Source organism: Zootoca vivipara, chromosome 3 (genome assembly GCF_965207765.1).
Source record: "Zootoca vivipara chromosome 3, rZooViv2.hap1.1, whole genome shotgun sequence".
NCBI classification, from domain to species: Eukaryota; Metazoa; Chordata; class Lepidosauria; order Squamata; family Lacertidae; genus Zootoca; species Zootoca vivipara.
In genome coordinates, this window is record NC_142586.1 from 54,377,838 (window position 1) to 54,405,207 (window position 27,370).

The following is a 27,370-nucleotide window of genomic DNA, read 5'->3' on the forward strand; positions in this document are numbered from 1 at the left end:
GATAGATCATTATATTCTTGTACAGTCGTACCTTGGTTTTCAAACAGCTTAGTTCCCGAACATTTTGGCTCCCCAACGTCACAAACCCAGAAGTGACTGTTGCGGTTTGTGAACTATTTTTGGAAGCCGAACGTCAAACGGAGCTTCCTGCAGAAGCCGAACTTCTGCAGCTTCTGATTGGCTGCTGGAGCTTCCTACAGCCAATCAGAAGCTGTGATTCGGTTTGCGAACGTTTTGGAAGTCTAACGGACTTCTGGAACGGATTCCGTTCGACTTCCAAGGTATGACTCTATTTCATTATTTTTGTATGTTGATTTATGACTTTCAGGCTGTGTGAAACGATAAATGTAATTAATTAATTAACTAAACTAATACAACGTTCAGTAAGTTATGAGGACAATGCCTGCTGCCTGATGCCAGATCAGGGTTTGCTATGGCCCAGTTCTATATTTTACATTATAATCTGCATCCTACTGTGATGGTGCATTGCATTAAAACTTGGGCAGAAAGGCAGTTTTCCTGTCATTGAAACGAAGTGGTATTGTACTGTCATTTCTCAGCCTTATTTTAATATGCACTGCCTTTTCCCTTTCCACCATGCAACCACCCACACATACAATTATGTTGCCTTTAGACTCAGATTTGGAACCTGTGGGAATTTGTCAGGCTTCAACTCTGATAATCCCTGATTCTGATTCCCCATCCCTGCTTTCACTATATTTTGTTTCCCCCCCGCCAGAACTGCTCTCTGTTTTTACCCACAGTAATAATTTTATATGAAGTTCTGGTGCAATCCTGGTTTCTTTCTCTGGCCAGCATAAATCTAGGTCATATTTCAATGTATTTTTTTTAACCTTAGCAAAAGTGGGAGAGAGACCTGACAAACCTGTGACGGATGCTATATGCTAGGTTCTGTTCTCATTGTGAAATCAGCATGCTGTGTTTAAATAATACAAAATAACAATGAAGCTGCTACCAATTAGTTATTTTTTTCAAAATTTTACCCAGCACAGAAAATCACGTCTCGATTTCTTCCAATTATCATCTGAGTGACATCCTTTTCGACCTGTTAAAATTTGCAGCTGAATACTTGGTACTTGGAGGAAGATTGGTCTACTGGCTTCCTGTGTATAAACCAGAGTATGTATATATTCAGACACACTGAATGTCTTTAATATGTTACATGGTAACTTCTGCAGACTTTAAGGATGGGCATGGTCTAGGGCAGGCATCCCCAAACTTCGGCCCTCCAGATGTTTTGGACTACAATTCCCATCATCCCTGACCACTGGTCCTGTTAGCTAGGGATCATGGGAGTTGTAGTCCAAAACATCTGGAGGGCCGCAGTTTGGGGATGTTTGGTCTAGGGGAACCCTGGGGCAGACTTATCCTTAAGTGAGCCCCTTCTCTCGGTCCCATCAGCATCAGAGGCATGGCTGTTGGTTACATGAGGGAGAGCCGAGGGCCTTTTCAGTGGCTGCTCCCATACTGTGGAATTCCCTCCCAAGAGAGGTGAGCTTGGCTCGCTCCTTGTTATCTTTCCACCAGCAGGCTAAGACCTTCCTATTCTGACAGCCCTTTGAACACCAGGTGCAGATGATATTGGCCACTAAACTGCTATCAGGGCAATTACTATCTTAATGCTGGCTTTAGATACATTTTGTTTTTATTTTGACTACTGTATTGTTTTTAACTAGTTTGTTTTCATTACGTTGAATTTTATAATAATGCTTTAAACATGTTGTGTGCCTCCTTGAGTCCAAATGTGGGGAAAAGGTGGGATTTAAAGACATCAAATAGATAGATAGATAGAGTCTGCAGGGTACCATAACATATCTAAAAATAATACATGGTAGATGCATAAGCTAGTTTAAAGGTAAAGGTACTCCTGGCCATTAGGTCCAGTCGCGGATGACTCTGGGGTTGCGCGCTCATCTCGCTCTATAGGCCGAGGGAGCCGGTGTTTGTCCGCAGACAGCCTCTAGGTCATGTGGCCAGCATGACTAAGCCGCTTCTGGTGAACCAGAGCAGCACACGGAAACTCCGTTTACCTTCCCGTCAGAGCGGTACCTATTTATCTACTTGCACTTGACGTGCTTTCGAACTGCTAGGTTTGCAGGAGCAGGGACCGGGCAATGGGAGCTCACCCCGTCGCGGGGATTCAAACTGCCAACCTTCCGATTGGCACGCCCAAGGCTCAGTGGTTTAGACCACAGCGCCACCCGTGTCCTATCATCTAGTTTAGCATGTAGCATTTATCTCCCATTAGCTCTAGCCAGCATGACCAGTTATCATGGAGTTACGATCCAACATCTGGAGGGCTCCAGGTTAGGAAAGGGTGTCCTAGACCTAGACAGTGGTTGGGAAGCAGTAAGAATGGGGTCATTCTCAATTAACGCTGTTGAAGACATGGATTTATAGAATTGTAGCATTGGAAGGTACCCCAAGGGCCGACTAGTCTAACCCCCTGCAAATGCAGGAATCTCAACACATGGTTTCCCATCCAATTTTAAACCATTCTGGACCCTGCTTAGCTTTGCAAAGGTGCTAGCAGTTTTACTGCTGGACCGTATACTAGCTAGTATCAGAACGAGTGACAAACATTTCTACTGCATATTACTGTACTGATTGCTCTTGAATTTGAGGATATATTGGTGACTGCTAAGGAATTTAGGTGTGGCTAGATTTAATTTCTGGTAGTCATTTTTTGGGGGTGGGGGTTTTTTGGTAAGGAATTTACCGACCAAGCAGTCTGCCTTTATCTCATTTGTATCCTGCCTTTCCTCCAAAGAGCTCAGGATGGCAGTAGTATATTTGCTGGATGTAGAGCTGAAAAGCAGCTAAGCATTGTATAAAGGACAGTTCTTATAAGAATGCATGCTGGCAGACATCTTTTCATAATCTCTTTAAACGGTTTGGGTGCTGAAGCGCAAGAGAAACCCACATGAAACGTCCTTTTCCTGTTTGCAGCCAAACTTTCACCTGCATCCTGTCTTTTGTTTTGTTCTCTCTGTGTGCTACACATGTGGCTGTGGATTCTGAAAGCAATTAGCGTACATTGTTTCTGGGAAATTTAATAAGGCCGTGAACCATGTGGAAGTGTACAGTCTAACTCAGTTTGAATCAGCCCTCTGGCTGTTCTGTTTCAGATTCACTTATTACAGCTCCTAAGCTCTTGTAGCCCTTTGACTGTTTATTTCTTCCAGATATACAGAAGAGATTATACCCCGACACCCATGCCTGAAACTTATTAGCAACTGTGAACAGACGCTTTCCAGCCACACGTCAAGACACCTGATAACCATGGAAAAAGTGAAAGATTTTGAGGTAATTGTTTTGATGGCTTTCTCGCAAAATAGCAGTGTCAGATTCGGAACAGGGTTTTTCTGCTGTAGAAACGGAGGGAATTCACCATACCAGACGTAGTGTGCCGTAAAGCACTTTTATAAGGTGGTTTTAGAAGGTTTGTGAAAGAGTCATAAATGTCAAAACAGGAAGCCAAAGTACTTGTTGCACTGATGTACATGGGCGGCAGTGATTGAAGGGCACTTTTCTTACTTGTATGTGTGCGTTAAGTAAACTTGTTAATACAGAGGCAGGGGTATTTCTTTCTCCGTTTTTATTATTTTGGTTTTGAGGTGCTGCCCAGTTAGGACTGAAGTAACGAGAATGATTAATTTTGCTGTTTCTATTATATCATATTGCAAGATGCAGTTGCAAGCCCCACTGAAATCGGTAAAACTTGGGTATCGAAATGTTTTTATAAATACCTGCTAGGGGTGTAGAAGAGAGTGAAACACCTTATTCTGTGTACGTTGTTTTTAACACTGTGTTTTCATTGTTGTAACCCGCCCTGGAACCTTAGGGTAAGGGCAGGTAATCAATCACCGTCATTATCATATGCAGAAAACCATTTGCATGGGTGTTACTTGGCTCGTAAGTTCCCAAATAGCACCTGCTGTTTAGTCAACATGCATAACTGCTCAGGCTATGTATTTTTCTGTGGTGCCCATCACCTTGAAGACTGCAAGCCTAGTTTAAAAGGAAAAATATATATATCTGAGCATTACTTTGCAATGCAGCATAAGGAAACAAATGTTGTCTTCTTCTAAAAGGGGCACAATTTTCAAGCATTTTTTAGTCAAATTGAACAACAGCTTCCAGTACATTCCTAGCTGGATTTTAAAGTTTACTTAGGAGGGTACTCCTGCATTTTGTCTGGATTTTAGCCCTACATTCCTTGGAGCCTCTATTCTCTCAACAACTTTTATTACCTTTGGGGTCGTCTAAATGCAGCATTAAGATAGGGCTTTGTACATGGGAAAGAGTCTGATTATCAGCTTTGAAGTTCCCTTTTAAAATAAATAACCACTTAAAAAGCCACAAAAATTTATCAAGATAAAAAATAATTAAGATCTCAGTAAACACAAATGGAGAAGAATATAAGTTTTATCAGTAGGAATCCTTGGAGGTAGATTCTTCCTCTGACAGCAGCCCCCAAAAGATGACGCATCCACTACCCGGTCCATGCCAGATGTATTTGCATACCCCAGACGCCACATCTCCTACCTCTGCTGCTAGACACTCAATGATTGGTCCACACCCCAAATACATTGGGCCCATTGACGAAAAGATTATTTAGGTTTAGATCAATATTTTATTATATTTTTAGCAACAAGCCATTATTCAATTTCCCTGGCGGCGGCGGGGGGGGGGGAGATCTTACAACCATTTAGTTTCATATTGATCATTAACCCAAAGAATAAAATCATGCACACTGAAAGAGAAATAAAATGCAAACGAACATAATGAACAAATAGACACTTTCTGTGGCTGTGTTCATAAAGTGCAGATGGAAAACCCTAATCAGAAATTTCACTTGCACATCCTTTTCTAGATCTGTTAAAATTTGAATGCTTTTTCCAGAGCTGTTGCAATTGATTTTTCAGTTCTGAACGTGTCTTACCCATTTAGTCAGTAAATGCATTAATTTCTCACGGCTAGCATTCCTTCTAAACTTTAACAATAATGATCGGAATAGAATTGCCTTGTAGTCTCATATCTGATTCACACCCTGTGAAGAGATATGCCAACTTCTACACCACTATTAAATTACACAAACCCATAGTAATACTTCAAGAAAAGCCCCCTTTACGTCCAGTGCTGTCTGCCTTAAAGAAGCACATTTAACAGAATGTGAATTATATGACAGAGCATCAGCTGTTTCCAACTTTTTCTGGAAATAAGTGGCCTCCCTCTAAACTGCTCAGATATCAAGTAAAAATCCATCCTTGCTGTATTCTGTTTGTGACTGGGATTTTATCTAATAGACCATCACTTCCTACCTTCACCTACAAGGGCATGCATGCCAGCACACCAATTCATAATGCAGTTTGTTAAGAGATTTTTTAAAGAGATTTGTGCACTCTCAGATGTATGCATGCTCCTTTGCAGATGCATGCTCCTATGCATGCTCCTTTGCAGATGTAGTGACGATATTTTCTTTAAAATGGAAAGATAAAACCATGAATTACCTTTTTTGCCTTCTTTATCCAACTTTTATACCTGGAAATATCTGGTTTTTATACATGGAAATGCCACTATACCATGGTAGGGACAACAAGAACAGAATCCCAAAAGTCACACTCCAAAACTTTCTCATTCCAGCACAGTAGCTCGTAAATAAAAACCCCACTACGCCAAGTCCAAAGGACATTTTCACGAGAAGCTGTATTTGGAAGGGGAAATATTGCAACAAATGCACAGGGGTCCGTTTGATGATGGCCAAAGCATGGCCTATTTAGCAGTAAACTATTTACCTATACTATTTTTGGAATGACTTCTGCCTTTGCTCCGTTTTATGGAACATTCCAAGTCCTTGCTGAACATAATGCAGAGATTAATATTCCTCGCCTTCCCATGGTCAGAAATTGCACAGAACTCAGCAGACAAACTCTTAGCACACTGAGCATAAGAAATGAGTATTGCTGTCTTAACTTACTGTTTATATGACAACTATGATACCACGGAAACAGTTTCCATATATTTATGCACACATACCTATCCCGATTATACACTTCTGAACTGAGCTGCCTCCCTGTGACTTTGTCCTAGTGCAGTACTTGGTGAACGCTATGCTAAGGTTGCCGAGGAAGTATTACACCACTACACCAGCTAGTTTCATCTTGGGCTGTAAATACAGTTTTGAAAGAGATTTAAAATGCAGATGGGTTCTTTATTTCACTTGAAAATTGTATCTGTGTTGATTGATCAAATTCTGAGATCTCAGCATAGCTCAGCACAAGAGAGCCTGCTATTAGGGCAGCAAACACATCATAATCTTCCCTTGAGAATGTTTGACTGGCAGGTTGAGTTTCCTTTATACTCTGCATTCTCCCAAGGATTTACCCACATAATCTTTTTTCTGCTGACTCTAACCTCTCTCAACATATGAGTCGTTTCAGAAATCAGACTCAGAAGCGTGTGGGACGTAGTGCCTGCAGAGATGTGAGCATTTGCAGATTTGATTCCTTTAAGTGAAATTTGTGTTTGTCTGCAGTTTAAGCTCAGGAATAATTAAAGAAGGAAACATTTAAAAATTTAAAGGAATAAAACTGATTTATTACTACCTTAACTCATGAATGAATGCAATGTGCATACACACCTGACTAGCACACTGCAAATATTTATTTAAATAAGAACCTTTATTTTTCACATCAATAACCTATTCTAAGCACTTTTATTTGAATATACATACTGGGGAAAACATGAAAACTGAGGTAGATGGTGAAAAACTGGCTTTTTGTATTTTTTTTCCCTTCTGTTTTGTTTTAATAGATTTGTGTTTCACTATTTAGTCTCTCTTTAAAAAAACAAATAAACCACTTTGCACTGCTTTGAGCAAATAAACCTGTGTAACTGCAACAGTACATCTCTTAGAGGTACATGTATGTATCCGAAATTCTGGTGAAATTAAATAAATAGAATTCATTGTCAAATTCTTCATTTTTTTTAAAGCAACAGGGCTTTAAAAAAAATAAATAAATAACAAAGCTAGGTTCTAAAACTGCTCTTTTCAAGGCATTTTGTTTTAATTTTAGAGTTTGCTGAAAAGCAAAAAAACACAGGATAAAGAGGCAAACACTACTGGGCTTTCCCCATTAACTCCCCAGGCCACTGTAGCCCTTGAGTATAAAATCCATTGTATGTTAAGTTTCAGTGCTTAGACATAAAGCTACAGTATTGGTTAGACCAGGCATCCCCAAACTGCGGCCCTCCAGATCTTTTGGCCTACAACTCCCATGATCCCTAGCTAGCAGGACCAATGGTCAGGGAAGATGGGAATTGTAGACCAAAACATCTGGAGGGCCGAAGTTTGGGGATTCCTGGGTTAGACTGTTGTACTAGGACCTCAGAGACCAGGGTTCAAATCCCCAGTCTACTGAGTGGCAGACCCTGAGCCTGCTACTGCCTCTCAGCCTAACCTACCTCACAGGGTTGTCGTGGGGATTAAATGAGGTTGGGGAAGAACCATGTACACTCCTATCATGAGCTCCTTAGAGAAGAGTTGGAATATAAAGGCAATAAGTAAACAAAGCAGTTCTGTTTATGCAGTGTATAACTGGTTATGGGGTGTGTTTCATCAAAATCCAGCAACATTTTTCGACCATACCTAAAATTAATGGCTACATTCGGACACAGCAACGAATTGTCGTCAATCTTTATAGTTCATTGGACTACACCAGGTTAATAAGCCAAGGTTTGAAGTTGGCTTGTTTTAGGAAACCAGGGTAGTCTGTGTGGTGTTCTCCAGATGTTGTCGAAAGGATTGTAAATCTGCCATGTTCAAGAGCTCTCAATTGATTTATTCAAGAGTATGTATGTTGGAAGCCCTTGCCTACTGATAAAGTCGAAAGACTGGAACATAACTTGGCACTTAAGCTTTCTAAAGGTAAGGTAATGCCACTGAACAAGATGAGTGGTGAATTACTGGAGTCTTTCCAAACTGCACATAAACAAATAACCTTACTACTCTTTTGGTCAGGGAAGTAAACTGGTGGGCTTAAAAGGACCTGAGGCTTAATTTGCCATGATGAACAGACTTCAGTTGGAGACTCAGACATGTTGCAGGAAGAAGTCACATAGCTAGACTAATCAAGGGGAATGGGAGTGGAATAAGATTCAAACCTTCAAAATCTCAGTCTAAAATAACCTGATGATAGCATAGTGTCTGAGCGACTGGGCTGGGTTTGAATCTAGTCTCTGCTGTGAGCTCATTAGGTGGCTTTAGGCGAGCATTATTAGCAGGCTACATCACCTGCAATATATGGTATATAATGCCGAGCTACCTGCATGATTTTTGCAAGGATTGCTGAGATAATATATGTGAAACACCTGAACACCCAAAAGAGCAAAATGATGATGATGATGATGATTCCCATATCTGATGACAAAAGTAGCCTACTGATTCACAGAAAATGCATGGCAAAGCTGTCATTGTGCCTTTAGAACAACAGATTTTGTGCCTGATCCAACTTCAGGTGCATTTGACTACAGCATGGGCTGGAAACTTGCAAAATTTGTGACAGTCCTGATAATATAATGGCATACATTCCACCCAAAATTATTATTTGCCATTACAGCAGTTCCTAGGACCAAGGTACAAGCTTGTTTGTAATAGTTCCTTTAAGATCTTGTAGATAAATTCCATTTTGAAGAAAATTGTTGAGTCACACTGGTGCAATATATACTGTATGTCTAAACAATGTATTTTAACACCAGGATGAAGACCGTGATTCTCACATCTTGGACAGCCAGTACCTGCCATACAAAAGTCACAATAGCTTTCGTGAGAAATATTTCAGTGGAGTGACAAAGAGGATTGCCAAGGAAGAAAAAGACAGCCAAAAATGATTATATATATATATATATATATATATATATATATATATATATGAATGAGACTAAAAGCAAAGAACGCACATCTGGACCTCAACATTATATGGATACTTCAGAGAACAAATACTGTTTTGAATTTTTTAAAAACTCAAAAGCAAAAACCACAAGTTAAGAACAGTTCTTTTTCATTAACTTTGTTTATACCAGATTATTGCACAAGGTTTTTTTGACCCTTATTTAATTTATTTTTGTACTTAAAGTTCAAATGATAATTGACTACATTTTTTATCACATTTTTTTAACCCATTACCTGTAGAAAAAACTAGTAGTATTGTTTGGCTTCTTAAACTGTGAACATCTGGAAGTCTTAAATAGACATAATTCAATGATTTAAGATTTTTTTATTATTATTAGGAAGATTGATTTCATTTGTTTTCTTTTTTTGTATTTGATATGCAATAAAGTCAGTAAGAATTGTTGTGCGTTTTTAAAATTGTGTTGCATACAGCAGCCATTCATCATTTCTTTTCAACATTTCTGGGACCATAAACCTGCTCCCTCCCGCAACCAGTTCTAGGATCAAGAGGCTATTAAACCTTTTCAATCCACCTGAAGCTCATCTGTCTACTTTTGCATTTGGAATCAGAAGCTGATAAATTATGGTAGTAAGTACAAATGCGGCCAATGGATGCAGCCAACAGTTCCTCAAATCTGCAATAAGGAATCCATAACAACATCTTACTGTACTTTTGAAAACCATGAAACCTGTGTTCTGCTTTTTGTGCCTATCTCCCCATGGAATATTGGAAAAATACAATATTTCCAGTTTCCTTTACATCACTGTCATTTAAACTTAGTGGCTCATAACAATTCTGTATTGTTCTATGTATTGCAGGGCCCCCGTGCAAGTTTATTGCTATATAGGTCAGTGCACATTCATGTGAGTTCACTGGCTTAATTCAGCGTCATGATGGTCAACACAACGGCAAGAAGATTTTGCTTTTCAGTGAAAATTATCTGATACTCACAATTTATGGTGTCTGGAAAGCATAAAACACTGTGTTTGTGACTTTTTATGCATTCAACACACTCAATCTAACCTTAGTTGCCAAACAGGGAATAAGATTCTCAGGCAGCGGTGATGCGATCAGATAAGAATAAGTTCTGGCACTGGTGAGAATTTAAGCCACACATTATTATTTTACTTTAAATTTATATACCACTCTTCATCCAAGCTTTTACAGTATTATATCAATGCTGGGTACCTATGACTCTGGACCTTCTTTGTTTTACAGTTTTGGCTGTAAGACAAGAAATCATGCACAGTACATAGATATTTGGTCTCTGTATCATTCATTACAGATGGACAGATTCTCCTCTGCCTGCCAGAAACTAGTTACTTGTATAAGAGTTTGTCTTCTAGCTGAATTGTCTCCAGCCTGCATTATAAATATTTACTCTTGTTTCTAACCATTTTCCATGTCTCACTAGGTGCTAGCTGTACCTTTTATATTATCACAGTTTGAAAATCCTTTTCCAGGAGTAACGTGCTTATGCAGAATTTAATAATCATCGCCTTTTGTAGAAAATGCTGTCTGGCAACTGGGAAAGCTACCATCCCCTGGGCTATGTTCGTTTAGGGGCAGTTGTAATGCGGTTTTCATGGCCACGGGCAGTTACAACCTTAATTTCTGACTTGAGAAAAGGATAAATTAACGTAATATAATCAGTACTAAGGGTCCTAGGCAGAAGATCCATTTCCACTGTTACAGAGTAACCCCCAAAGCAAAACACTGATATCAAATAATAAGTACCAGTAGGTATTTTGGCAATACAATTAATATTTTAACTTGGGGTTTTTTGAGGTAAGTGAACAATGGAATGAACAATGTGTTTGTCTCCTAGTGCTAATATGTGGCGGACTTTTCAGGGAAGGAAGAATAGGTTGGCATGAGAGGAATGGAAGGCAGAGTTGCTAGCTCTGCCTCCTTTTAGTTGATTGTTTGCATCTCTTAAACAGGACATGATAGATATAAGTCACATTTATACCACTTCTAAAATCATAGCTTCCCCCATGACAGCCACAATCCCATCACTCTTAACAACTGCATTTCCCAGGAGTCTTTGTGGCAGGGAAAGCCATGTGCTTTAAATGCATGGTGTTGGTGTAACCAAAATAAGATCCCCCATACAGTAAGCATATCTGAAGGCAGCCATTGGCAGGGATGGAGAGAGAGAAGACATTAGCACTACAGATAAAAGGACCTTAACCTGCTTGCTAAAATAAATAGGGTTTTAGTGGCACTCTTAAAGCAATAAGGTTGGCTCCCTTGAGAGGCTTTTCCAAAAGAGCAGTGCCACAGCAGAGAAAGCGTTTCCCTGGGCATCCGTACATTTATTTATTTACTTTGCCCCCAAATAAAATGCCTGAATCAGGGCCTCTCTTATTCACATCCTTGCAAGTTCTCTGTGACCTATTGCCTCCACGAGAGATGGATAGATGCTTTCACTTGCCAGAAACTGGTCATTTGCAGCAGCCTCCTAGCCAAACTGACTCCAGCCTGTGTTAAATTCCAGCCTCTTACCCCTGGCGGAGACGCTCTGTTCAGAAGCCTGCTCTGAAATCATTGTCTTTGACAGTTCTTTGGGGTGCTTTTAAGATTTTTCCAGTGTTTTAAAAATATTGTTTTTGGACCACTTTTTTCTCTCTCTTTTCTTAACTGCTCTTTTATTTGCTGCGGTATGCAAGGAAAGAGAAGAGATTTGGCCCTCTTGTTGCAGAGAATGACAAATATCAGTAAGGTTTTTTGCCCTCTTATCAAGAGAGCAAGGTATGTCCAATTTCTGCCAAGCTTTTAAAAAAAATCTTATCTGGTAAAACCCTTAGTTTGTAGTTGCTTTGAAACTTCAATCCCTTCCTCATCTCTAGCCACTAGGGATGAAGAACTAACATTTTTAGGTTGACGAGGCCACTCTTCCAAGAGGCCTCTTTGTGTTCACTGGACTCTTACTTTTCCAAGATGGAGCTTTAGGTAGGGGGGGGGGTGGTTCTGAAAAGTCCACAAAGCATGGTGCTGCAGTCCCATCATCATTTTTGTGTGTCCTGTTAATGGTGCCTTGGCTCAATAAGTTCTATTTTGCCATAGCTAACCAGGGCAAATGGAGCTTTAAGTTTCCCACTGAAAATCCTGTTTTGACATGGACAAGGGAGTGTAAGACAATGCAGGGAGTGTCCTTCCTAACTGCTAAAGCGGCAATGGATTTGAGACACTGGATGCCAACACCTCTTCATATTTCAAATTAATCAAAGCTGCCGTGTGCTGCTATTCACATGGCCACAGAGAGCCATGGTATGCTGCAAGTCCAAATGCCTTTTTCGCCATCTCTTCAACAAACACAGAGTGTTTGTTGTGGGGGAGGAAGGGAAAGGAGAATGTTAGCCGCTTTGAGACTCCTTAGGGTAGTGATAAAGTGGGATATCAAATCCAAACTACTCTTCTTCTTCTTCGACACACCTGGGTTTACTGCCAACCTAGCAGTTCGAAAGCACGCCAGTGCAAGAAGATAAATAGGTACCGCTGTGGCGGGAAGGTAGACGCCGTTTCCGTGCACTCTGGTTTCTGTGACAGTGTTCTGTTGCGCCAGAAGTGGTTTAGTCATGCTGACCACATGACCCAGAAAGCTGTCTGTAGACAAACGCTGGCTCCCTTGGCCTGAAAGCGAGATGAGCGCCACAACCCCATAGTCACCTTTGACTGGACCTAACTGTCCAGGGGTCCTTTACCTTTTACCTTTTTTTACCTACACACACATACCAAAAGTGAGGGTAAAGAGGTTCTTCTTCAGCACACCATAGAAAGTACATAAGGAAGATGTGAGACACACTTCTGGGGGGAGACAATTGCATGACTTAGTGGGGTACCCAAGAAAATGAAGAGTTGGGGAAATGATCCAGGTTATGACAGGTCTATAATGACAGAAGGAGTTTGGGTCATAACTGTGGAGTCTGGTCGTAAGTGTAGTGGCAACTTCGCTTGTTCCCTCATGTGATTTTGCACGTCTAATGTGACTGGAATAGAATGGGAAGAAGCTCATTCCACTGAGGTAACGTCAGGGAACAGCATTACGTGGTTTTCGACAGACCCAACGCCACCTCAAGAGGATCTGGCATTAACCTCTGGTGGAGGAAGGGCATCTTAACACGGTATAGGAAGCAAAGGTCTGCTGTGTTAATTGTGCTGGATCTCAGAAATTTTCACCAGTGCCTGCTGTTAATTGATATTGCTTTCAGGTAATGCTATGTAATGCATTTGGATTGCTCTACAGTTTTACCAGTGGTTTCACATGAAAGTACATGTCTGCCCATCAAATTGAATTCCAGGTTTGACACAGTGAGGGTGGAAAATTAAGTTAACTACAGAAGTTTTGTCCAGGGAACGACCTTTCAAAAATGAAAAGGTGGGTGAAGGAGGTTGGATTTATTAATTGCTATTACACAATACAAAGATAACTATTCCTAATTCTAAAAAGAGAGAAGCATTCTTAACAGCCTCTTCACCAATGCATGAAAATTATGGAGTGAACAAAATTATGCAATGTTTCATAATTAAACCTGGTTTTTAAATTATATTAAAAAATAAAATGAATGCTAGTGCCAAGAGTTTCCTTTCTGCCTCCTTTTTAACGCCTGTTTTTCTTACATTTGGCAAATTCAATGACAAAAATCCTTCCAGTTGTGACCTTGCCAAAGTGCTTTTCTGAAGCTCCTACTAATTTGGATTAAAGTATATGTTTGGAAGCCTCAAACTGAATACCCTGGCAAAAGAAATGCTGAGGCCCCACAGCATCTAGTATTCTTACAGCTCTTACCTGCTGAGGCAATATAAATAAATACAGGATAATTTGGTAATCTCAGTTGTTAGCTATATCTCTTCCTTGGGCTCTGGAATTCTAACTGCATGAAAGAATACTCCATTTTTAATATTCAAATATTCAACCCCATTTTCAGGAGGCTCTGTTTTTTTTAAAAAAAATTAAAACATGCACACTAACATAATCATTGTAGAGGATATAGGTAGGTAGGTAAATGTTACTTATGTAAATGTTACATACATAACAATATATAATTTATTTTACTTTATGGTGACTGAAATCTGCTCAGAATGAAGTCCCATTGAGTCCATTGGGGCTTGCTCTCAGGTAAATGGATATGCAGCTGTAGTTTCAGTGTGACCTTTGCTTAAGTATAGCACCATCCTATGACACTTGTTAACGTTGCGACACTCAGTCTTTGTGAATTCTGATCAATCAAACTAACCTGATCTGGACATTTCACCAGATGCCACATTTCCTCAGTGTTTCAGCTCTTTAAAAATGTATATGTTGAAAGAAACAAGCTTTTTAGATCTTAAGCCAGTCGCTGTCTCTCAGTCTAGCCTACCTGACAGGGTTGTTTTGAAGATAAACCATAAATGCCTCACTGAGCTCCTTGGAGGAAAGGTGGGATGTAAGTGTCACAATAAATAAAAATAAAATAATTTACGCCACGATAAATCTACTGATCTACCTTATGGCCCTTGCAGTGAACTTTTTAACGTAGGCTCTTTTCACTTGCCTTTGCAGCAGTTCAGATGATTAAGCATAATGATATTCTGAGAGATTTTACATTGCTTGTTTGCTTTTTTTGATACGCTTTACTTGGTGAGTGACCCAAGAATTGAACCTTAATTCTCTTCTGAATCGCTTTCAGCTATACTTGACCAAATCTGAAATCTAGAGCAGTGATGACACTTCCTTTATGGAAGAGAGGGCCCTTCAGAACCAGTTCTGTCACTCAGCAAAACGGTGACAAGGTGTGGAAAAAAAGTGCCACAACATCTCAGTGGGTCTGAGTTGGTCGTCTTCAGAGGGTGCAGCACACCAGCATGAGATGGGCGGCGGTGGCAGGTGTGTGTGTGGATAGAGTCACTGCAACATACACAGAGCAGATTATTTTTCAAAGTTTCTCTCTTTATTCTCCTAGAAAATAATTCCCTCTATGATGAGTGACACTCTGTTTGCTAAAGGTGAGAGGTAAGACAACACCACGTCTCTGACCTATCCTGTTAGCTGTCATGACAGCCGGCATTTTTGTTTTCAGGATGGAGTAGAATTTCTAGACTACTGTGCCCCTATACCCACAACAAATACTTGAAATAAAGATTGATATGGAAAATGTCTTTCTATTGCACTGGCAAATTTATACTGAAATAACCCAAGTAAAACTTAAATACGTAATTTATTACAAAACTATTACAACCTGTTCCCACCCCCCCACAAAGGATGCATAGGGAACAGGACAATTGATATTTTGGCTTCCTAGTTTGTTGCTTCACTTTTTACCAGATTGATTTTTTTGGGGGGGGGGAGAGACACGGAGCAAGGCTGATATGTAGAATGGAAGGAATCATAGAGTTGGAAGGTACCCAAGGGCCATCTAATCCAACCCCCTGCAATGCATGAATCTTAGCTAAAGCATCCATGACTGATGGCCATCCAACCTCTGCTTGAAAATCTCCTGCTGGATTGTGTGTGAGAAATGAAAACACTTGTGAGAAATTTATATGCACAGACAGGAAGATTCCTCATTAGCTATGATGGAGGAATAGTTGTTAAAATTATTGGACATAGATGAGATGGCAAAGTTGACATGTTTAAGAAAAATCAATATTGTCAATATTTACTAAAGAATGGAAACTCCTTATAGCATTTGTGTGAAAGAGAAAATGAATTCATGATATCTGGGTTTGAGACTGAATTCCACTGGGTTTATAGAAAGTGGAAATGTTAAGTGTTATCTTGGAGTAGATGTTTTGAATATTCTTCTATACATAGCTGACAGACGAAGAATGGGATGTTTTCTCTTTACTTTTTTTCCTTTTCTTTTTTATTTTCCTTCTTTTGGTTTGTGTTTGTATTTAGATTATTTAGATTAGTTTTTAAATAATTGATTTAAAAATGCACATTTGATATTAACCTTTGTGTATTTTATTTCAAATATTTTTATTTAAAAAAAGAAAACATTTGGCAACTTTGATTTAGACACTGATTGAGACAGAGAGAACTTGTGAATTTAGATGGGAGGTGCAGATTCCCAGTCTGAGGTATCTGAAGTAGGATTAGCAGTAGTTCTGCCTGATTTTGGAGCCCATCTCCTCCCACTATGGAAAGTTGTCAGAGCCGTCTTATTCATAGGTGCTAAGGGTGCGGGGCACATGGGTGCTTGGCTCTCAGGGGTGCCAGCCCGGGAGTCTGGGGCCCAAGAGTTGAGTCTGGGGAAGAGCCCGCCTGTCGGTTGGAGCGCTGTGACGGGCTCTTCTGCTGTGGGCGGCTCTGCGCCGCGAGTTCGGGGGTGACTGAGCCAGCAAGACGCTGAGGCAGCCGGACAGCTACGCCCTCCTGCGCGCCTGGGACTGGGCAACTGGAGGGGGGGTTGCACCCCGGCGCTGCACATGCTTAAGACAGCCCTGAAAGTTGTCAATAAAACAGATATTGCAACAGCACCATCCTATTCTCTTGTCCAAAGGAAACAACATTGGGAAGTTTAATGGGTCTTGCTCTCATATAAGTCAGTATAGGATTGCAGCCCAAGCCCTATAGCACTATCACTGGACTTTTCAGGATTTGGGTAAGTGTTTAACAACACAGTTGCTCTGAATCTGCATGGATGTGTGTTTCCCCTCTTAAGAAAAAACTAGATGCATGATTATAACAGCATGAAGACTGTGTGGGGAGATGTGGGGAGAGTTGATCTGACTTGATTTATACTTTAATGTGTTTTCACAGTTGCTGGATCTCCCTTGTGGCATAAAACTACCGTGTTTCTCATATTATAAGTCATGTCTTATATTAATTTTTTCTTCAAAAAAACACGACATGGCTTATTTTTGAGGGATGTCTTATTTTTTAATAAAGTGCACGCGGGCGCTGTTTGCCGGGCTTGTCAAGCCCAGCAAACAGCGCCCGCCGATCTTCGGTGACAGGCGGGGGTGGGCGGAGAGCGGAGAACGATCTCCGCTTCCCCCCCACCCCCGCCTGTCACACAGCACAGGTCGGCGGGCGCTGTTTGCCGGGCTTGTCAAGCCCAGCTAGGAGCGCCCGCCGATCTTCGGTGACAGGCGGGGATGGGGGGAGAGCGGAGAACGATCTCCGCTTCCCCCCACCCCCGCCTGTCACACAGCAAAGGTCGGCGGGCGCTGTTTGCCGGGCTTGTCAAGCCCAGCTAGGAGCGCCCGCCGATCTTCGGTGACAGGCGGGGATGGGGGGAGAGCGGAGAACGATCTCCGCTTCTCCCCCACCCCCGCCTGTCACACAGCACAGGGCCGAAGATCGGCGGGCGCTGTTTGCCGGGCTTGTCAAGCCCAGCAAGGAGCGCCCGCCGATCTTTGGTGACAGGCGGGGGTGGGGGGAGAGCGGAGAACGATCTCCGCTTCTCCCCCACCCCCGCCTGTCACACAGCACAGGGCCGAAGATCGGCGGGCGCTGTTTGCCGGGCTTGTCAAGCCCAGCAAACAGCGCCCGCCGATCTTTGGTGACAGGCGGGGGTGGGGGGAGAGCGGAGCACGATCTCCACTTCCCCCCACCCCGCCCATCATACAGCACAGGGCCGAAGATCGGCGGGCGCTGTTTGCCGGGCTTGTCAAGCCCAGCAAACAGCGCCCGCCGATCTTCGGTGACAGGCGGGGGTGGGCGGAGAGCGGAGAACGATCTCCGCTTCCCCCCCACCCCCGCCTGTCACACAGCACAGGTCGGCGGGCGCTGTTTGCCGGGCTTGTCAAGCCCAGCTAGGAGCGCCCGCCGATCTTCGGTGACAGGCGGGGATGGGGGGAGAGCGGAGAACGATCTCCGCTTCTCCCCCACCCCCGCCTGTCACACAGCACAGGGCCGAAGATCGGCGGGCGCTGTTTGCCGGGCTTGTCAAGCCCAGCAAGGAGCGCCCGCCGATCTTTGGTGACAGGCGGGGGTGGGGGGAGAGCGGAGCACGATCTCCGCTTCCCCCCCCCACCCCCGCCTGTCACACAGGACAGGTCGGAAGATCGGCGGGCGCTGTTTGCCGGGCTTGTCAAGCCCAGCAAGGAGCGCCCGCCGATCTTCGGTGACAGGCGGGGGTGGGGGGAGAGCGGAGAACGATCTCCGCTTCCCCCCCACCCCCGCCTGTCACACAGCACAGGTCGGCGGGCGCTGTTTGCCGGGCTTGTCAAGCCCAGCTAGGAGCGCCCGCCGATCTTCGGTGACAGGCGGGGGTGGGGGGAGAGCGGAGCACGATCTCCGCTTCTCCCCCACCCCCGCCTGTCACACAGCACAGGGCCGAAGATCGGCGGGCGCTGTTTGCCGGGCTTGTCAAGCCCAGCAAACAGCGCCCGCCGATCTTTGGTGACAGGCGGGGGTGGGGGGAGAGCGGAGAACGATCTCCGCTTCCCCCCCACCCCCGCCTGTCACACAGGACAGGTCCGAAGATCGGCGGGCGCTGTTTGCCGGGCTTGTCAAGCCCAGCAAGGAGCGCCCGCCGATCTTCGGTGACAGGCGGGGGTGGGGGGAGAGCGGAGCACGATCTCCGCTTCCCCCCACCCCCGCCCGTCATACAGCACAGGGCCGAAGATCGGCGGGCGCTGTTTGCCGGGCTTGTCAAGCCCAGCAAGGAGCGCCCGCCGATCTTTGGTGACAGGCGGGGGTGGGGGGAGAGCGGAGCACGATCTCCGCTTCCCCCCCCACCCCCGCCTGTCACACAGGACAGGTCCGAAGATCGGCGGGCGCTGTTTGCCGGGCTTGTCAAGCCCAGCAAGGAGCGCCCGCCGATCTTCGGTGACAGGCGGGGGTGGGGGGAGAGCGGAGCACGATCTCCGCTTCCCCCCACCCCCGCCCGTCATACAGCACAGGGCCGAAGATCGGCGGGCGCTGTTTGCCGGGCTTGTCAAGCCCAGCAAGGAGCGCCCGCCGATCTTTGGTGACAGGCGGGGGTGGGGGGAGAGCGGAGCACGATCTCCGCTTCCCCCCACCCCCGCCCGTCATACAGCACAGGGCCGAAGATCGGCGGGCGCTGTTTGCCGGGCTTGTCAAGCCCAGCAAGGAGCGCCCGCCGATCTTTGGTGACAGGCGGGGGTGGGGGGAGAGCGGAGCACGATCTCCGCTTCCCCACCCACCCCCGCCTGTCACACAGGACAGGTCCGAAGATCGGCGGGCGCTGTTTGCCGGGCTTGTCAAGCCCAGCAAGGAGCGCCCGCCGATCTTTGGTGACAGGCGGGGGTGGGGGGAGAGCGGAGAACGATCTCCGCTTCCCCCCCCGCCTGTCACACAGGACAGGTCCGAAGATCGGCGGGCGCTGTTTGCCGGGCTTGTCAAGCCCAGCAAACAGCGCCCGCCGATCTTTGGTGACAGGCGGGGGTGGGGGGAGAGCGGAGAACGATCTCCGCTTCCCCCCACCCCCGCCTGTCACACAGGACAGGTCCGAAGATCGGCGGGCGCTGTTTGCCGGGCTTGTCAAGCCCAGCAAACAGCGCCCGCCGATCTTCGGTGACAGGCGGGGGTGGGGGGAGAGCGGAGCATGATCTCCGCTTCCCCCCCCACCCCCGCCTGTCACACAGGACAGGTCCGAAGATCGGCGGGCGCTGTTTCCCGGGCTTGTCAAGCCCAGCAAGGAGCGCCCGCCGATCTTCGGCTCTGTCCCCCGATGCGCGACGGCTCGGGGAAGCAGGCAGGGAGCTCCTGCTGGGTCCCGCGCCTTCGCCTCTCGCTCGGTCGGGGCTACACGACATGGCTTATTTTCGGGGTATGTCTTATTTTTCACTAACCCTTAGAAATCCTGTCATGGCTTATTTTTTGGGGATGCCTTAAAATATGAGAAACACGGTACTTAGTTTTAGCTGGCTGCTTAGCCAGGTAATTTCTGTATGTTTCAGATCCAGAAACTTTATTTTCCATCATGTGTCCATCACTACTTTCAGAAATGCAAGTACCATGTTGATAAGAAAAAACATCATTTATATTCATAGCATATTTCTGAAAGCTGCAGGAAGAGACACTTTTATGCCTTGTGACTTTATAGGAATATGAAGAGATTTTGAAATGCCAAATCTCCATCTTGGTTTAGCTCTTTCGTGGTTTAACATCTTAACTTTTCTAAATATCTTTAAGATGCACCCCGCCCCTTGTCCCAATTCTAATCGCAGAAGTCACATTTCGGAGGGATACAGTAGAAGATGGACAAACACCTGCTTTTTCACTGCCTCTACACAGACAAGTGTGTAACGGGACTGTTATGTACTGAGCTGAATCCTAGAACAATAGGATTCAGAATCAGCGGGAGCTACCCAATCCAACTCCAGGTGGAAGTGAATCCGCAACCTGATTGGCCTGCTGGAGCAGCCAATCAGGCGGCTGGCAGAAGTGAATCTGCTACCTGATTGGCCTGTAGGAGCAGCCAATCAGGCTGCAGGCAGAAGTCAATCCACAATATAATTGGCCCACAGGTGTAGCCCTGAAGTAGCCAATCACGCAAGGCCCATTGTGTAAATAATGTATATAAGCAGATGGTTTTGGGAAGAGAGCCATTCGTCTTCTCTTCTTCTCCTTGATGAATATGAGCTGAATAAAGAGCATGAAATTCACTCTCGACTCCGAGTATATTTCAGGGACAATACTGTATTTAGAATAATAGTAGCCTGGATTAATAAAGCATAAAAAGGGGTTCTGGGTTTCTTTTAAAGTTTTATTTGTCATGCCTAAGAATTTTGCAAGTTTGGCATGGTTTGTGCTTTCCTGAACTAATTAATCATTTGATTGACCAACTGTTTTCTGATTATATGCCTTCCTGTTTCCTAAATTTATGAACTGGGACTATTAATGGCATTTAAGGATCTTGTGGATTGATTTTGTGCCCTCCAATGGTATACGTTTAGCCAGGAAAAGCCAACCAGTGCCCCCTTTTTGTTATTGCTCCCCCCACAAAGAAAAAGCAACATGGAGAAGTCAGAAGGCCATGCCGAGTTAAGAAAGACCAGAGGGACTACTTTCGATTGACCTTTTATTCAGATGTAATCTGCCCCACAGCTTTAGGTTTTGGAAAAAGTAAAGAAAACGGTAATGGGACTTCATTACTGCAGTGTAGTGTAATTTATGCCTATGTACTATTTTTAATGTTCTTTGTCCTTTTTTAATTCACCCCCCCCCCAAAGAAACTGACCTGTGCAGCTAATATAAATGCCAACATAAATGTTGGTTGTTTCTGCAACAGCTTAACACGGCTATTCTCCTGAGACTGGACTGAAACAAGTGGTTGTGAGCTCTCATAGAAAGATCAGCAACCTCGTCTTTAAAAGCCTCATCAGGCTGTTAATCGTGGTAGTAAAAGTTCCACTGGAAAAGCATATTTTTCAAAGAACGTTGGAACTAAAGCAACCAAAACGCTTCAGCAAAGGCTTACTACTTCCTCTTCTATTGTTGTCATACTATGAAAGTTTCTGACACAAAATGCTTTATGTTTCTCTTTTCGTGTTCGAAATTCCTATCCTAAAAATGTTTAAAATAATAATGAGGGAACAGGGGGCAGGGCTGGCCCTACTGTGGGGCGGCTGCCTCAGATGACAAATTATGAGGGATGAAAAGTAGAATGACTGCTGGGAGGACCACAGAAAATAGAAACATTATGGTGCCCCTGCATCACCGCAACCAGTTGTATCGGTCTCTATAGGCACAGCAGGCGCTGTAACTCCCCAATGGTTTGACTTCACCCCAAAGGCGAATTCCTCCATTGTCCCCTGAGACAGACGCATGACAACAAAGAAAGTGGCTAGAAAGGTCTGCCATGTCACAATATCCAATTTTCATCTTGGGGAAACTTATGGAGGGAAGATTTAAAATTTACAGCTTTGAAGGAGAACTATAAAAATGATGTACCGGTGGTATTTAGCACCTGTAAAATGAGCAAAGATGTATGGAACTGCTTCCAATGTTTGCTAGAAATGTTTTACCATACGTTGTGTACGTGCAAGATAACAAAAGCATTCTGGGAAATGATTTACAATGAGTTGAAAAAAATGTTTAAAATAATGTTTGTGGAAAAAAACCCAGAGGCTTTTTAATACCGTAGGTGCAGAAATTCTGAAGGAACAGAAACGAATATTTATGTATGCGACGACAGCAGCGCGAATACTACTGGCCCAGAGATGGAAAGAAGATAAAGTCCTGACCAGAGACAAATGGTTGATGAAGATGATGGACTAGGCCGAAATGGCGAAATTGACTGGGAAAATTAGAAACCAGGAAGAGAAGAATTTTAAGAAAGAATGGGGGAAAAATATAATGCATTTAAGAGAACACTGTAAACAACTAAAAACTTTGGCAGGATTTGAGTAATGCTTGTAATGTACAAAAAACTATAGTAAAAAGAGATTATTTTTCTTTTAAAAATAGAGAAAATATAGTGTCTTAACAAATGAAACTGATTTGCAAAAATGATACATGTAAAAATATGAGAGACACTGCACTCACCTTTGTAATTCAAGAACTCTTTAATAAAAAATACTAAAAAAAGTAAAGAAAATAAGAGAAGCAGTTGGAAGAAAAGATTGATAATGGTAACGATGGAAGGGTGGAGGGGAATTGAAGGATTCAGGGAATCCTCAATGATGATGTGGATGTTTAAAGCTTGAATTTAAATTTGTGATATAAAATTTAATAAAAATATATTTTTAAAAAATAGAAATGTGTGCCACGTAGTCTGCCTTGCAGCCCTTAAGCTAACTTACTGCCCTAGCATGGCTGGCTCACCAAGGATATTACCTGAGGTGACCTGCCTCGGGCAGCATTCTTCTTTCCCCACGGGCACATGGGCCCAGATCTGTGGAGGTGGGGGAGCCTCAGTGGCACTTTGCCTCAGGCACTAAAAGGTCTTGGGCCGGCCATGACAGAGGGTCAGAGTGACGTGTCCAACACCACTTAAAGCCAAACTAAACTAAATGAGGCACAGAAGATTGTGACTCGATCTCCTAATCGTTGTTTTCAGAGCTGAAAAGTATTCATGACCCTCCAATTTGCTTGGAACACACAGCTGGAAGAAGCACAGTTCACTCTTTCAGATTGCCTGTTGCCACACTTGAAGTTCACCTTCCAACAGTATCAGTATTGTAGCTGTCTCCCCAGAGCGAGGAGATCTTCATCTCAAGGGAAGGAGGGAAATTGCAAGCAGATAAATTGTGTGGAGTAGACGATACCTTTTCCTTGCCCAGGGCTGATCCAACTTGCCTCACTGAAAAGCAGGGGAAAACAGTCAAGTACAAGAGACTGAGTTATGATTCAAGAATATTGACTGATTAGATGGTATTGGGCAAGGCACTCTCAACCTCAGATCCATGTCTAACAAATCTACCATACAAGCTTATTATGCCAAGATACTGCATGCAAAGTGCTTTGAACAGTCTAACACTAATAATAATAATAATAATAAAATAATAATAATAATAATAATAATAATAATAATAATAATAGGAAAGGGCATAACCTGCTTCTGAACTTCTTCCCAGTCATTACTAAAGAACAAATGCAAAGTTAATGGACTGTCGTTCAATCTAGCCCCAAACTGTAATCCTTACCTTCTATAAAGCAGAAAGATTCTATCCTAGTTTAAAGAAAATTCATACTAATCTTTGACCCCAGACTCTGCACTGTAGCATAGTTAGCTTGACTAACAGCATTACAGTTGGCCAACAAAAAGTAAAGCCATTTCAGTCCCTGTAATGTATGTGATTTGGAACTAATTGTGATGAATTCACTGCATAAAAAGACCTGATGTTCCTTTGGATCAAGCTGTTTACAACACACAAGGTTCATGTTTCTTGAATGCTGACATAGTAATAAAATAAGCCTTTTGAACAACTTGGTCTTGTGGAGCTGACAGTTTGCTGGCCCGTGATGGAGCTTCTGGATCATTTTTAAGGACATCAACATGCACAGCATGTTCTGTATCACTATATATTCTTTTGTTGCTATCAACAACACACACACACCCGCCCCCTGCCCCCCACTTCTGTTGGAGTTCAGGGAATATATTGCAGCAGTGTACAGAAAGAAAAAAGTATGGTGGAAATGCTGGTTGAAGGGATAAAGAAAACATAAGGTTTACAGCTTATGGCAAGCAAAGCCATTCCAAGGATAGGTTTTATGTATGGCCAAGGTGAAGCCAAGCAGTTAACACTAGCTCATGCTACGACTGACTTGAACTAACTCACTTGGAGAAGCAGCAGCAAGGAAATAAGTGATCTGCTTTACCAGCAGCAAGTAGTTACTAAAAGAGAAGAAATCAGTGAGAAGGAAGAGCAGTTTGCCACTGTTGTTATATATATCCCACTTACCCCCAAGAAATGTTTCTCAAGGCAGCTTACAGATAAAACAGAAAAAAACATAGAAAAGGCTAAGTAACTAAGCACTTATAAAATCAAAACAATATGAAAATACAACTCTATTAAAAATACAAATGGCAACAACAATCAAAATATCACAGCACCAGACCTTTCCTTAAAAGCAGTCAGTTTCTAAAGGCCTGTTGGAATACCCCACCAGCCCGAGGAAGAATAGCAAGTTTTTGCAGAAACACCGCTTGCAGGGGGTTTTATTGTATGAATCTCCAGAGCAACTGAAAAGTTTCAGAAGTCCTCAAATTTGTTTCAGGATGCTTTGGAGATGCCCCACTTCAGTTTGAACAAGCCACAAATCTGCCCCAAAATGCCAAGTTTGGTTAGGAGTCATCTGAGTCTGATGTAAACCCCTACTTTTAACCATTAGGTGAGCACATTTCATTTTTGCATGCTTTTAAATTATGGCCAAAGTGTGAGGAGAGGGATTCTCACTGGGACCATGACTGGGACCAGGTTTAAACCTGTCCCCATGCACAAGGGCCCTGGTTCTAATTCTTCCAGATGCAAATGTGTTTAAAAATACATTAAATGCAATCTAACATTTAAAGTAATGTGCGATTTGTTGCTAAGTGATCTGTCTTTCCTGCCTTTAACGATCTTTCTGTTTGACCTATTGGTTTTAATCCCCACCCCCCACCCCTGCTGCCCATGTAGGTTTATTATTATTATTATTATTATTATTATTATTATTAGGCATCAAGTTTCTGTAAGTTTCTTTTCAAAACAGAGGAATGACGCATAAATATTTTAAAATAATTAGTTCTCACCCACATCATAATGTTCATCTGAACCCCATCGAAGCGATTGGAGACTTATTTTGCTGTACATCTGAACCTACCAGTTTATTACCTGCGATTACCTGCCTGGAGCTACAGTTGGTATCAAAGCCAATGCAGTTAGTCTTAAACCAGAAATACCTGATAAAGAAACAAGTGGGACAAGGGTAATTTATGGAGTGCTACAGTTCTATTTGGTATGAACTCATTTTCTAAGGTGCAAAAATACACTTCCCTTGCTCTCCAGCCCACACAGTGAGTCAATGTTGGAACCCAAGAAAGTCTGGCTCCCAATGGCCTTATTCATTCTGCTAAACCGCACCGGGATTAAACTAGCTGAAGCCCAGTGGGGTGTAGATTTGAGAGAGAACCTGCTCTGCCTCTTATTAATGGAAACTCTTCAAAACAGACAGCAGTAGTAATTTGTTAATTTCTTTCTCATGCAAAAGTACAACAGAGTCATCCACTGGAAAACATGTCTTTAATTTATCTTCTTTAATTATCACTCCATTTTTTTTGCAACATCTGGTTCCAATTTTTTATTAGAAAGTTTGCATGTTTGAATCATTTCTAGCTGGTGTTTCATTTGTTCTTGTTTTCATTTTCTACTGAGCTGGTTTATTCCCATGGTAGAAAAGGGTGAGCATTGCTTTCTTTCACACAAAGCATAATAAATCAAGCAAGTGTTCTGCTGTCAGATCATTATTAGCATGTAGGCACACCCAGTCAAAATCCTACAGACTGCTTTGCTTGGGTTTAGGAAGCCAAGCATTGCAAAGAGAAAGCTGGTTTCCTGTTTCCTTTTGTGTTTCCTTTGGTTTTTTGACGAGACAGAAAATCTTAATGGGAAGGTGGGGAGCCTTGTGCAAAACTTCACCATGATTCCTGGTTAAGGGTGCTTAGCTAAGACCATGTTACAAAAGGGCGGCATTGGAACAGAAATTTCCAGTATACAGGGCAGATCCTACTGCTAGCCAGTGAGGCAGTAGCTGTAGCCCCAAATCCCACAATTATTTCTGAGCCCCACAGTTATTCCTCTCTCCCTTAGAGGACAGAGCTGTCTGTGGCTAAAGGGTCCCTTAAACTAGTCAGGTTGCCTCAGGTGCAGTGGGAGATCCTGTTGAAGCAAGACTCAATTGCCAGTCTGGCTGGCGTGTGTAGAAGTACCACCTTTCAGGCAGCAAAATGTTTTGGGCTGGCCCTGCCTGTGCTTGTATCTAAAATCTCCACCCCTACTAAATCTTTATGATGAGATATGAAATAGATACTGTATTTTTATGTCTATAAGATGCCCCCAATACATGACAGCCCCTATTTTTGGGGACTCCAATTTAAGAAAATGGGGGAAGATATTATCCGTGTATAAGACGAGTCCAGATTTTGAACATTATTTTAGAGTAAAAAAACCAGTCTTATACACGGAAAAGTACGGTAAGTGCTTGGGGCCAACATTGAAAGCATGCTCAACCTTCTCAAAATACCTGGAAGCCATCGTTGCTAACTGATAGAATCCATGCTTAAGCACAATTTTCAAGTTTTACCTATGAATGAATGGAGTGTACAAGGTATGTCCATGCATCTCTTAACTGATTTTTTTTTAATTTGTGTTGTATAATGATGTGTTGTACCCTGCCTTGAGATACATTATGATAAAGAGTGGGCTAGAGATATCCTTATACAATCTATTGAGTATTATAGGAGTTTGGTCTAGTCTAGTTTGGTCTGGCAGCAGCCCCCTAAGTATTCACTGCTTTGTTACTTGAAAATTCATTTTCATTGATTATTCCCCAGTCCTGTTTTAAAGCGGATTTGTCACTTGTCAGCTAACACTTGGTATCCAACCTAGGCCAGAAAAAACACTATTTAAATTAGTAGGCCACTTTGAGGTGTGTGGGACACACACACACCCTTCCCCTACATGCTCCCTGTCATAGAAACAAAAGACACTCTACCACATCTCCACTCTGCATGATTTTTTTAAAAAATGTTTTTATTAAATTTTAACCATATAACCCAAATAACAAAATAGAACTCTATATGTGAAACTCTATATGTCCCCACTGTATATGTGAAAGAGGCAAATGTGTACACAAATATCCCATCTTAGCTATTATAGTTGGGATATGAGAAGGTCTCACATTGACTTACTGAATTATAGTGGTCCAAGGGTACAGGAAGCTCACTTAAAATTCCAGGGGAAGAGTGCACAAGACCACCATGTCAACTGGCTCTGAGTGTTGGAGATTCTTT

The 27,370-nt window shown here is 43.0% G+C and overlaps 1 protein-coding gene across 3 annotated transcripts in view; it reads left to right on the forward strand.

Annotated features, from left to right (window-relative positions):
- Window positions 1–22,166, forward strand: part of TRMT11 (tRNA methyltransferase 11) — a 35,363-nt gene extending 13,197 nt beyond the window's left edge. For 2 of the 3 annotated variants that reach the window (XM_035109252.3, XM_035109254.3), the window contains 3 exons: window positions 1,009–1,140; window positions 3,207–3,327; window positions 8,782–9,376. In XM_035109252.3, coding sequence (XP_034965143.2) covers window positions 1,009–1,140; window positions 3,207–3,327; window positions 8,782–8,913 — 385 coding nt within the window. In that variant the 3' untranslated portion in view covers window positions 8,914–9,376. Of the gene's footprint in view, window positions 1–1,008; window positions 1,141–3,206; window positions 3,328–8,781; window positions 9,377–22,021 lie in introns of those variants that run through there. The other variant, XM_088666119.1, reaches the window with a different exon arrangement.
- The last annotated feature ends 5,204 nt before the right edge of the window (window positions 22,167–27,370 follow it).